The sequence below is a fragment of the Pelecanus crispus genome, chromosome 6 (assembly GCF_030463565.1).
Source record: "Pelecanus crispus isolate bPelCri1 chromosome 6, bPelCri1.pri, whole genome shotgun sequence".
NCBI lineage: Eukaryota > Metazoa > Chordata > Aves > Pelecaniformes > Pelecanidae > Pelecanus > Pelecanus crispus.
The window spans coordinates 69,032,382-69,045,687 of NC_134648.1; the positions used below are offsets into that span (position 1 = coordinate 69,032,382).

General features: G+C 37.1%; 1 protein-coding gene across 5 annotated transcripts in view; it reads right to left on the minus strand.

Annotated features, from left to right (window-relative positions):
- Positions 1–4,454: 4,454 nt before the first annotated feature.
- The window catches only part of ARID4A (AT-rich interaction domain 4A), a 48,431-nt gene continuing 39,579 nt past the window's right edge, over positions 4,455–13,306 (minus strand). For 2 of the 5 annotated variants that reach the window (XM_075713388.1, XM_075713392.1), the window contains 9 exons: positions 11,966–12,163; positions 10,667–10,751; positions 10,269–10,470; positions 9,997–10,059; positions 7,913–9,043; positions 7,594–7,698; positions 6,133–6,348; positions 5,762–5,908; positions 4,455–5,269 (listed from right to left, as the gene is read on the minus strand). In XM_075713388.1, the coding sequence (XP_075569503.1) occupies positions 5,166–5,269; positions 5,762–5,908; positions 6,133–6,348; positions 7,594–7,698; positions 7,913–9,043; positions 9,997–10,059; positions 10,269–10,470; positions 10,667–10,751; positions 11,966–12,163 (2,251 nt within the window). In that variant the 3' untranslated portion in view covers positions 4,455–5,165. The remainder of the gene's footprint in view (positions 5,270–5,761; positions 5,909–6,132; positions 6,349–7,593; positions 7,699–7,912; positions 9,044–9,996; positions 10,060–10,268; positions 10,471–10,666; positions 10,752–11,965; positions 12,164–13,306) is intronic. The other 3 variants (XM_075713390.1, XM_075713391.1, XM_075713389.1) reach the window with 3 other exon arrangements.

Consider the following 13,306-nt stretch of genomic DNA (forward strand, 5'->3'; position numbering starts at 1 on the left):
AAACAACCTGCAGGTTTTCACAGCTGTAATGGAGCTCTAGCGCTGATTCTCTTTGCCAGCAAGGAACAAAACGGAGAGAAAGTAAGCATCGCAGTGCTTCCGTGGTTTTTTTTGTGAGCGAGCTGTACTGGTGAATTAAAGCCAAGCGTCGTAAAACAGACATTTTTTACCCTTTGCAAACTTGGTAGAGGATAAGCAAGAGCGTAATGGTACGAACTAATACAAATAGCAGGTAGTTGCAGATCTGAAGCAGAACCAACCAGCGCAGCCCGGCTCCAAAACAAACTATTTCTCTGAAAATGGGAAGAAGCAGGAATAGCAACATAAATAGGGCTGAGATAATTCAAAACAAAGAGGAAACCAGGAAAGTCCTATTCTTAGAAAGGGTGAGAAACAGCTTTCCCAATTAAGATTGCCTTATCTTTTCAGTTTTCTTTAAATGACAATGCAGTGAGTATTTGTCATCGGGCTGTGACTAATCACAAAATCCACCACTCAGCTGCATGAAAACACGCACATGTTCAGACCAGTAACACTGTAACGCGAAAAATTGAATTTACATATTCCTTCAAAGTGATGGATGAGACTAATAAATGCTTGTGGAATTTGGGGAACTCACCGATTTCCAAAACAAACACACCCACCCCCCCCAATAAATACCAGCTACCTAGTGGTGACTAATAAAGGTGAATAATTTTAAACTCTCCCAGAGACCTCTTAAAAAATCATCCTATTTGGTCGAAGTTAGTATGGTAGAATGACAGATTTTTCTCAAAATTTGAGGGCAATAACTTGATAAACAGTGTGAGCTAATTATAAAATGTCTTTTTCCTAAGCCCCAGAATTACAGTGAGTGAGCCTCTGGCAACATCCCCATTGGTTCCACTGCTTTATTGTGTTCCTTACCTCTCCAGAGGTAGTCTTTATCCTGCACGTTGGAGCAAATAATAAAATCCCAAGTACAGACAAGTAAAAATAACCGTGATTTTACTGCACAATATCTGCAAAACACAAGGGCACAGTGAAGTAAACGGCTCGACGTACTTTTTTTAACACACTCATCCTTTGTTTCAGCTTGTAAATCTGTCTTCCGGCTCATCTGTCGGATTTATTTCAAGCCATCAAACCAAACATGCTCTTTTCTTCAAAAGAAAACAACAGCATTTCTTAGACTTACTGCTGTAAAAGAATTCCAGTAAACGCTGCCCAGAAAATCCGTTTGGCTGCCTCAGCTATCCGAGAATATCTTTAATGGAGAAAAAGAAGAACATTTTATAAGAATATTCTTTTTTTTTTTTTTTAACATGAAATTCCATCTGGCTGGCAAACCTATCCAGAGAAAGAAGGCTCTCTCAAGGGCGGATGGTCTGACTGAGACAGGGGAGTTGACAATCCTAAGATTCAGATTCTCTTTCCAGCTCCCCATCTAAGCCATCCTGGGTAATTTTGGTAGCCATCACTATGCGGCTCCCTACACATAAAGTAAGAATACGTATCCACTGGATATTTAAAAATTTCTGCCTAGATTAGTCTAATACTGCACCTTTAAAAAAATTAGATTCAAGTGGATCTTGCGCAAAATACCACAAACAGCAAAGAACTGATTTAATCACTTTTTCCCTTCTACTGCTGTCCTTCAAACTAAAGGTCTTTGCTGCTCCCGTGAAGGTCAGATACGTTATGCTTTGTGAAGATACACACTTTTATTTGCCCTTGTTACACTTTTCTTTCACTAATTACTACTGTAAAGCTGTTCAACCTCTGTGAAAACAATGGCTTGGTATTATTGTTCCGACATCTTTGCTTCTCCTGCCTGATCTGTTCAAACTGATGAGGCAAGAGAGGGTTTCTCAAACATGAGCAATCTGCTGGAGGAGCCAGAAACAAGTGGAGATTTAACTGGGTGCTGATAAACTTACACATTAGAGAGAAAATACAAACTCTTAGTATACATGTAGTTGGTATACTTGATGGAAAGAAAATAAAAACTAAAACAAGTAGGGAAATGAATCTTTTCTTACCTTATGTCCTTGCATGCAAATATTTCAAGGGTTTTTTTCCCAACTTTCAGATATATGCTAATGCAACAAATAATAAATCTGACAGAAATCTGACAGTTCTTTGTATCAGTTGCAGGAGGTGGGGGGCGAGTCTGAATTCTCTTACAGCCCTGTTCTTCTTAACAGTTCTAACAGTGATCCCATAATCTTAATTATATATTTTTTTAACCTAAGTAAGCTTGAAATAACATGTAGCATCTGAAGAAAAACTGTAAAAGATTAGAAGACAGGAGAACAGCATGAAGCCTGCCAAGAGGGTGCTTTATTTTTGATTGCTCTTGCAAGCATGATACCTAATCTGTTATTAAAAAAAAAAAAAAAAAAAAATTCCCAATTTCAGTATAATCGTAATTACTGCATCCTCAACAGCATAAACTTTCATTGAAGGCAGTGGAAGACACTTTGGAATTTATTTTATGTCAACAAAGCAGAAATAAGGGTATTATAGTAAAGTTAGAAATAAAAGACCTATTAGGGATTATTGTTGTTTTCACATTCAAGTATAGGATAGTCCCCTACTGTATAGTTCCATCTTCTTTTCCCTATGGTACCTTTAATTGTCATAAGAAACTAATTTAAACAGCTACCAGATAATCTGGCTAACTGATAACGCTTCTTGCCAGAAAGATAAAACCAGGAAATGGGTAACACGCGAGAAGCTTTGCCAGTGGCGCGGCAGAAAGTCATCCACCTTGTCTTGCAGGGTTAGTTTTCTGCCAGACGAGTTAAGGTTAGTTGCTATTGGGAGGTGCAGGCGGGTGTCTGTCTGTCCGAGTACCAGTGCAAGGTAAGCAAGGTGGGAAGAGGACGTAAGGAAGCGAGTTCTCCACGTCAAGGAGCTGTTAGAGAAGGGGTTTTTCCTGTTGGAACGGGTTTCCGTGTTTCGTGGAACAATACCTTCGGTCTTCCACGCAGTATTTTAAACGTTCCTAAGAGCTAAGAGCAGCAGTCAGCGCACACCCTGCGAACACCTACCCTGAAGCACAGAGGGTTCAGAGCTCGCCCATCACCTGCGCACGCTGAGCCTCTGTACGTGCCTGTTTAAGCTCTCACGCCGTTTGTGGACAGAGGTCGGGTATCTGCACGAGGTATAATTAGCCCTGTCATTTCACTGACTTTAAAATTTACTTCTGCAAACGTTAAACGTGGAAGATAGTCTGAGAAAATGTGACCCATGTTATTTCCTTTTAAATGAGTATTGCTTTTTATTCATAGCTAATATAAGATTAACAGTAAAAGTTAGCTCTGAAAAAAGTCTTTACAACAATTTATGGAGATTAATTTTCCTAGTTAGGTAAGTCCAGACATTTACAAGAACAATCACTTAAATAAAAATAGAATATAAAGCCTATGTTTAAAACATGGCCTTTATTAATGCTGTCTAGTGAGCTCCATATTTATCTTACATTGAAATAGTTCTGCTTTGCTTAAGAAAAGACAGAGAAAGTGCATTTACAAGAGTACTTTTTCTTTAATTTTCTGCGAAAATGGAAGGAATTGGAATCACAAGTTGACAAATGTTGTAAAATGAAATTTCAAGAAACATCGATTTTAGTAATGCTACGCCATCACTAGTGTTTCGTTCTGACTTTCTGCCGTGTGAACCAGAATATCCTGATATACAGTCTAGAGCATCTATGTTATTACTCTACAGCATATTAAACACAGAAAAAGGGGTTAAGAACCCCTTTCAATGTACAAACATGAATAAAAAAATCGATAAAAAAATCACTTTTATACATAACGTATATGCAAACTGTTTTAAATACATGGTTTTGGAAGAGTTATTTACAAACTGTATCTGTCTGTGGGACAATCCACAGACAAAGCATACACAGTTGCTTTACTTTATTGTTGCATCTCAACTTCGGGAGATATAAATTCATTCGGCAGTATAGCAAACATAAGAACTTGTGACAAAGTATCTTAAGGGCAACCCAATAAATTTTGTTCCTCAAAACAATGTAAGTACTAGGACTGCCAAAGTTTCCAAAGAAAGTCATAGTTTAATCCAGATGCCCGCTTTCAGATCTATGTTGTGGAGGATACGTAGACAGACCCCTTGGAAATACAGGCATGGCTACTGGATAAAACCTCCGTAAGAGCCATAACTGGTAAGTATGTCTTATTGAAAGAGTGAACTAACCTAGAATTTTTTTTTCCAATTTTATTAATATTTTAAAAAATACATAAAAATACAACATCCAATGTCTGAATAAATATATTTAACAAGTTGCAAGATACCTTATTTTACACAAAAATTTCAGCTTTAGAAATCTTGTTAAATAACTTCATTGTTGTTATATATTTCATTTTTCGTCTTTTTGTAACAAAATAAAAACTCTGAAATTACATAGAAAAAAGACAAAATATTTTTGTCAAGGGATAAGATAGTCCACTGAAAACCTATTCACAATTCCACTGTAAACATTAATAAACATTAAAATATTTGCATAATTGTGTGCTCAAAAGTCCTATAAAAAGTGGAAGACTTATTACAACTGTAGTTTTCAGTCAACTACACTTCCTTTCACAATTTATTTTGTCCCATTTACACCTTTAAAACTGGGCACATTGCTGAACACATACTTTGGCAGTTCTGTATTGCAAGTGCTTCCACAAAGAGGAACTACTCACCGAGAGTTAATGTACAGCTCGGTGAAAGTGCAGCAGTTACTCGACGCTTTTAGATAATACTCTGATGTCTGCTTGGTGCACTTGCTTTTGTAAGATCTCCCTAGAACACCTGAATGCTTCATTGGACATAACTTTTCAAATTTGATAAGTGCCCTTTCTCTGTGTTAACCAAAAAAAAAAAAAAAAAAACAAAAAAAAACCCAACCAAAAAAAACCAAACCAAAACCAAACACAATGACAAGCATGTCACATTGTGCCTACAAACCTTCAGTTACCAATGAGCTTAATTTCTCTGAACAGTAAATTAAAGAAAAGAAAGGGGTAGGAGGGGAGAACAGGTACAGTCCAGCAGTGGAAGTGTGTACAGAATATACTTGGCAATGTCAAACCAGTTGAGTGCTTTCTGTGGTTGAATTTCAGGATTTATGTCCATGGCAGCAAGTTGCTGGCAAGGCAGAGAAACGTGTATCACCTGCATTCTACAGCAAGCACGTTTTGTGGAGGAGAAGATGACGACGGACTCATCCCAGTGTCTGATGAAGCAGATGACATGGATGCTCCTGTATGTGACACTGAATACACAGAACAACAGATCAGCATCAGATTATCGAAGTACGTGTCAGAATGAAGGTCTCCTTGGTTATTATGCTGTTTAAAAGACCTCAAAGAAGTGGCACGGTCACAGAAAACTGATGCGGGTTTTCTGTCAGCTGCTTTCACTGCTATATTCACATAAACTGGATGAGTAACCTTACCCTTTCTGCATCACAGACCAAATGAAAAGATAAATCAGATGAGTCATTACACTGATCGAAAACTCAGACCGAGCTCGCACTAGGACATCCAAGTTTCTAACACACAGTTACAAAATAATCAGTGAATGTTTTTGTTAGGTTCAAGTTCTGAAAAGTCACCAATATTCTTTCTAAATATGTATATATACAAACATGATAACACTTTTTTTTTTTCAAAAATACTGTCAATTAAACTCTAGTTGCTTTGAGTTACATACTTTCAAGAAAATTAACTTCTTGTGGGAAGCGTAAAGCAAATCTGAAAGTTACCTTCTCTGTCTTTCTTTTTTAATCGTTTTCTTCTCCTGTCTATGGTTGCTACTTCTGACTTCAAGGACATATAGTATTTTCGTATTTCCTGTAGTTTTTCTTGTAAGAAGGAGATCCTTTCGGCACTGCTCATATTGTCTAGTTCATCTTAAAAGTGGGAAGAAAAGAAAAAAAAAGCTTCATCAAGGTGATTTTAAACAAATGAATGCAATTCTTAAGAGTATACAAGATGCAGCATGAAAGATAACACTTCCATAACTACGCCATAAAAGGCCTATACCTAATTTAGAATGCCCAAATTTTCACATTTTTCTTTCAGAACAAATTTTCTTGTAAATGCCCGCTAATCAAGTCACTTAAAGAATTCTTACTGAGCTGAAAACTCCATTTGTATACTCTAGGCGAAGCATTCTGGTGGTGGTGTTTCTCTCTGTGTTTATCCTTCTCTCCATCTTTGATGTGAGGTGACATCACTCTTGCAGGGGATCGAGAAATCTTCTGTGGTTTGGAGGCATTTATGTGTTTTACAGGAGTACATTTACTCGAACCGTCCAGGACAGGAAGGTCTTCACTGTCACTACTTTGTCCTGCAGCAAGAGAAATGTATTTGGACTTCAAAAAAAAAAAAAAAAAAAGAAAAAAAAAAAAAAAGAAGCCTTGACATTTTAAAATTTGTAGTTATAGTCAGAAAAAATGATTAAGAAAAAAACTGCTCCTTCTTGCTCAGAAGATCCCAGAATGCAGACAAGGAAAAACCGATTCGGATTCAACGTATAACCTTATCAGACACGACATGCACTGAACTCTCAAGTGCGCTGACCTTAATGCAAGAGAAGTCAAGGGCTGACGAGGCCTTCAGTTAAAAAGCAACAGTCAAATTTTTTTACAGAAGCAATAAAGAAGCTTACTGAGGTAAGAATATTAGAGCACTGACAAACCACCTTAAGTCACATATTTTGGGGTTCTAATGTAAAGCAGACACTAGAATCCCTTTTTTAAAGATTAAAACTGTATTAATATCGTTAGGTAGCACAAGATTGTGTACATTTACCAAATTGCTTTACAAGTCTAAAGGAACAGTTCTGAAACATGACTGAAAGCATAAAAGCTTTAACATGTAACAAGAGTTTATGCTGATATACACAAATATTTTAGCTTCCCACAATAATTGCCAAGTTTTACATGAGCATGTCAAATGTCTGAATATTGTATGTCAGATAATTAATATTTTAGTTTGATACTTAAAAATTATAACAATGCTGCCACAGAGCCTAAATATATTGACTCATTCAACACAACGATCACCGAAAATGAGCTGCAGAAACACAAAAATAGAGTTCTCCAGCAAGTTAAAAAACAGTCACAAACCTGAGATAAAAACACACAAGATTCCTTTGCTGAGAAGCTATTCTTCAGTCAAACATTTTTTCTGTACTTCATAATGCACTTTTTCCCATGAGAAATACCTATCGTAAGACTTTCAAGGAGATGCTTCTATTCAGAACAAGCTCCCCTCTCCCAGAATCATAACCAACCCAATATATAAAAATGAGCATAATTGTAAACATGTAGTAACTGCTAATATACAGGTATTAAAAGTTTTTCCTAATGAAGTAAATAAAAATAGCCAAGAGGTTTCCCAGTAGCACTGCTACGGCACAGCTGGTAAGTTCTCTCCAGTTAACAGCCAATAATAATGATAAATAATAATGAAAAACCCTGACAAGGAAGCCCCATCCAACAGAACTAATGGGTAAGAGTGAGAACAGGGGGCCCTTATACATGTTTATAGGACAGCATAACCTTCCCCCTCTCCCTCCCCAGGAATGTACCTGTTCCATTCTTTTCATTTTTGGCTGCAGCACTTGTTCGCTTTGGAGTACGCTTTTGTTTTTTTGCCAGTGTTCCACTATTGCTATCACTGGGCCTTTTTTGACCTAAATGAGAAGGAAGAAGAAAAAAAAAAAAAAAAAAAAAAAAAAGACAAGACACCTCAAATATTTCTGCTACTAACAAGCTCTTTTTATAAGCAACAAAGACATTTAAAAGCAGAGACAAAGAAACCAGTAATTTTTAGCAAAGTTGCACCAGATGTAAGACGACTTCAGAAATCATTACAGCAGAGAACGACTTTTCACAGGAAGAGCTCACCTTTCTCTCCAATCTCTCTGTCTTGCACGGCTATACTACAATTGCTTGACGTCGTACTGGCTTCAAATCCATTAGCAGACTCGTTTTCACAGAGACCTTCTTGAGACTCTTCTGCCACGCTGTCGACTTCAATAGTCACATCGCTTTCACTTTTGATACTGCGGGATTCATCCTGACTAAGAGTAAGAGGCGAAGCCGCTGAAAAGCTCGACTGGACAGCAGGGGGTAAGGCAGACGGATTTGGATTTGAGGCATTAGGGTCTGGCTTTTCTGATATTGTGTCTTCACTACTGCTCTTCTCCTTTTCATCCAAGTCATCCAAGTCTACTTCATGGCAGAGCAAAGTTTCAGGACCAATCTGAGGCATTGCATCGTCCTCATCTTTTAAGGGAACGTTCTCATTTTCTTCAGATGGACGTTCAAAGTTCTCATTCCTCAGCTCTTGACCGTGCTGAACCGATTCTGCCACTAAGGATGGCATTTCCTCGTTTTCAGTTCTGAGGGACTCTTCAGCATTCAGCCCTCTACATTCCTCTGCTGCAGTACATTCATTGGTCCTCTCCTCCGATACAATATTTGGCACTTCCATCTCACTCTCTCGTCGATTTCTCTTCTCAGGCGATGCCTGTTCCAAAGTTTTCCTTTTCAAAAGCTTCTTATCTTTTGTAGAAGGTTCTGTTTCACTTTCAGTAGTGCTGGAAATCTCTTTACAGTCCAAGGAAGACATGTCTAATCTTTCAGGTTCTGTAAGAGATTCATTTGCCACCTCGTCTTGGCTTCCTGGTGAAATCTTTGCATTCTCTAAACAGGGATCTTTTGTCTTGCTCCGTCTCCCTTTTCCTTTAGGTGATTTTTCAGCCTCTCTTTTAATTTCTTCTATTTGTTCTGTTTTATTTCCAAAAATCTGAACAATTTGTTCACTTTCTTCAACTTCCAGTTTCAGTGTTTCTAATGGCTGTACTTGAGTCCTGTCATTTTCTTTCAATGCATGAGGAATCTTTGGGTTTTCTTCATCTGGCTTCTCATCATGTAGTTTTTCACTTTTTTCCAGTTCTGAAGTTTCTGGAGAAAATTCTTCATTCAAATTCTTTTCAGATGATTCATCTGCTTCACTGTCAGATGAGCCAGAGTCTGCAAAAAGAAGGAAACGGCATCCTAAATCATCAATTTCAACACAGTTTCTTTTTTCAACCTCACAAAACCTTTTTGTCAGTAATCTATGGTATTAACATCAGTTTACAATAAACTATTTCAAACTTTAAAATTCTGCATTATTCAACACACTTATTACAGTTCTTTTTTTTTTTACTCAAAATTTTATGAAAGTAGAATAGTAGTGGTACTTCTACTATTTGCCAAATAAGCCAATATGAACAAATCACAGTTCATAGTAGCAAAAATACTTTTACAGATTCCCATGATCTACCTGGGGATAATGCCTCCTCCACCTGACATTACAAGAACAAAAGCCAAGCCTCCTCCCCTCCATGCACCCCTAAAGAGGGAAAAAAAACCCCAAACCCAAACTGTCCTACACCACAGGATGGACATTTCATTGCTAAACTGTGGTACGAATCAGGCACCATATACAGAGCAAGCATTGGTATGTTACCAGGAGATTATTCAGGGACCTGTACTAAAAGGAGATGGTGATTTCACTTCGGTTCTTGTTCACAGAGGCTTAGAAATACCAAAAATATTGCTGTCATTTGTATATAATTAACAGCTCTGCTGGATGATGTAGGACTGAGGTTGAGGACTTAATTATCACAACAAAGACTATCATTTATACCACTAGACTTGGTCTGTTCAAGATTAGGACTGAAAGGCTCTGGCTAAAGAATATGGAATGACTTGCACACTCATTTCCATGCCACAGCTCTTCTGTGAGTAAACTGTCCTCCTCAGCAGTGTCAGCTCAACTACTTCCTCAATAAAATTCACAGGGCAGGGGGGAATTAAAAAAAAAAAAAAAAAAAACAAAAAACCACCACACCACCAAAAACCAAAAAAACCAATCAAACCTCTTTTCAAAAAGGTACTGAAAAGACCTCAAAAGCATACACAGGACTGAGATCACTCACCGTTTGATCCTCTATCAGAATCAAACATTCCTGAGCTACGTCTCGTCTGCCTGCGAGGTGTTGCTAAAATCAAAATCGAAAGTATTAATTTTTATAGAGTAAAATCTGTGCCAAAAATGTGTTTTGTTATATCGCTTGAACACTGACTGGTTAAATAGGGCTTTAAAAGCTGCTGACAGCACTGTGTTCGCTGAAGTTGTCATATTAATGCACCGCACTACATCACTGTGTACATGCACTTCCATGCCAGAACACGAGTGCACCAGATGTACCTTCTGTTCCATTTGGTAATGGTGAGGAATCTGACAAGTTGTTCCGTGCACTTCTGGCTCCTGATTTACCTTCACTATTAGGTGTTTTGGATAAACTGCAAGTTGTGTTTGATGGAAGAGTAGATTTCAGAGGGGGTCGCCCACGCTTTGATTTTTGTTTCTCCTCATCCTTCTTCTCATCCTTTTCACTGTCTTCTTTATTCTGAGGGGGGAAAAAAAGAATTTTTGTTAATATGTTTCACTGCTGCGATCATCAAACCTTTCCTCCTTTTGCTCTACATTTCTATTAAAAAACTAGACTGTGGACTGAATAACTTTAAAAAAAGAAAAAAAAAGGAACCGTGACAGTACTACGTATTATACCACAAGAAACTATTTTATAATAAAATAACCATTACTTTTGTTTTTTTCTTCTGTTTTCTCTTTGGTCCTCCTTTGTCCACAGGCCAGATAATCCGATCAGCTTTCACCCATTCATCATATCTAAAAGTAAATAACAGCCCACTGTTATCACTGCACGTAAAGAAGTGGTTCGCAAGATGAAGCTTAAAAGACTGAATTACAGAAAATATTAATGAGGGGTGGAAAAGCAGAGCATATACTTACAAACACATCAGTATTTGGCATTAGAAAGATGAATTACATTTCTAACCCACAAAAAAAAAAAAAAAAAAAAGGGACGGGGGAATGGAGGTGAAAACTTCCCTGTCTCTTGCTAGCAAAGCACTGGAAGTCAGGGGACTCAGTCAGCTAAAAAGCTTGTCAATTATTTCACATGATATACAAAAGTCAGTTTTTACCACCCCACGTGTCAACAGTAAGATATACCTTTTGTTTTTAAAGGAAAAGTTTTTAAATTATAGCAACAAACTGTATGAGATTCTGAAAAGCACAGATATACTACTACTGCTCCTCAAAATCTCCTGAGCTATTAGTAAGATAAAGGGACATGTGAAAGTATTTGGGGATACCTCCAACACACATAAACTTAATGTAGCCGCATAAAGAAATGCACTTAGTTTACTTAGAAAAACATGGATTTGGCCTGTCTCAAGTTATATACCAGAAGTGTGGTATTTTAAAAAATTATCCATTTTGTGATATTTTTGTTTATACAGACAATCACAATGCTCTTAACAACAAAAAAAAGCCATTTCTACAGCAGTATTGAACATAAAGCACAGCTGCCAAGAGAAGCATTTGATCCCCCCCCTCCCCGTAGTTCTCTCTTGCTTAGCCCACTCCTACCCTCTCTACATGTAACAACCGTTCTTTATAATCACAGTTAACACTGAATACAAGAATAAATTTTGTTGCCAAAATTTCAGTGCTTGATACTCTTAATTGTAGATGTCTTCACCATTATCAGTGACTCCCTTTAAATAAAAGTCTGATGCTACTAACACTAGCTGACACAATAAATTACAGGGATATTCTTGTGAGGAGCAAGGATTACTCACTTTAAGCAGGATGGAAAGTTGGAAACACACAAGTAAGTATATTCTGAGATTTCAATGCAATAAATGTCATACCATGAACAAAACAACGAACATTGAAAAATGCAAGTCAGATCCTGTTATCATGTTGATAATTCAATTCAGAGCTAAGTCACTAATTAACTTTTTCTTTTCTTCTTAAAAATGAATGTTCTTCTGCAAATAATCCTTTTAACAAACAAGGAAATTCATTCTCCTCACCTTACATTCCAACCATAGTAATGAACTAAATATAAAACCTCTCCATCATCAATTTCTGTGCTTTTAATACTGGCTTCATAAATTTTCTGAGTCTTTCCACGTCCATATTTTACTTTCACTTTGGTTCCAGTCAGGCAGGGTTCTGCATCCTCCTCATCCTCTTCACCGTCTGATTCTCCTTTGTTCTCAATTTCCTCCCTGCAGCAAAATGTATTTGAAATGCCCACTAATTAATGACAATCAAAGTTTTAACATTTAACTAGTGTAGTCAAGCTACTACAAAAGAAAAAGGCTGCAATACAAATTTTTCTCATTTTCTGCATCCTGCACTGCCTCTGAAGCTAGCTTGTACACAGCTTTCTAAGTCGAAACTAGGACTTAGAGAGAAGAGGGGTAAGTGCCAAAAAATATCCAGAAAAATTATATTATAGACACAATTCATTAGGAAGGTGTACAACTACCTCAAAGCTTAAAGATTTTTTTCTTTTTTAATGGTACTTTGATAATACAGAAAGAGGAATAAGTTAACTCAGTGTTTGGCTCCTAAATAAAATAGGAAGAACTAACTTCAGTTTTAAAGAGAGACTTGATTTTGACAAACTATGTTAAAACAAACAAAAAAAATTCTTTATTCTACAGTTTGCTTAATAGGCTACAGTTTACTACCAGCGCATAGTAAGTCTGAATTGCCATCACAGCGATCCTCTCATGGATACAAACACCATTCCACTGAAAAAAAAGTTGACTACAACAGTGTTTAACCAAGACTAAAAGTGTCCACACAGCTGTTATTTATTATATTTACCTCTTATTAGCTATATCTGATATTCAAACATTCTACTTAAACATACTTTCAAGATTTACAATCTAACCTTTTTTTACCTATACTTCTCCCTTTTTTTAGGGTGAGTTTAGCATAATGTAAAGGTTAAACTACAAAAAAGACACCAAGAAAGAAAATACTGAAAAAGACTATGAGTTTGCTTTTAATGAAATAGATTTGCTAGCCTTTGGTGAAAGATGAACTATTTTCTTGTGGCAAACAATTAAAAGAAAGATGACAAGCACCATCCGCACCACTTAAAGAAGATGCCTTAGCCATCTGACCTACCTCTGCAAGCTGCTGCGCGCGCACGCTGTACCTTCATTTGAGGCATTTCTGCATGCTATGGTGCACTGTAAGATTTCGGGGTTTTTTTTGGACTGCACAGTGACACTTTCTTTAAAATAAATGTGTACTGTTCCCACTCCTCAAAGCTCTTTAGCAGAAAATATGCAATACCCCTACCAGGCTTTATTCAGTATCAACTTGTGTCCACACCACTTAGCCACATGGATAAG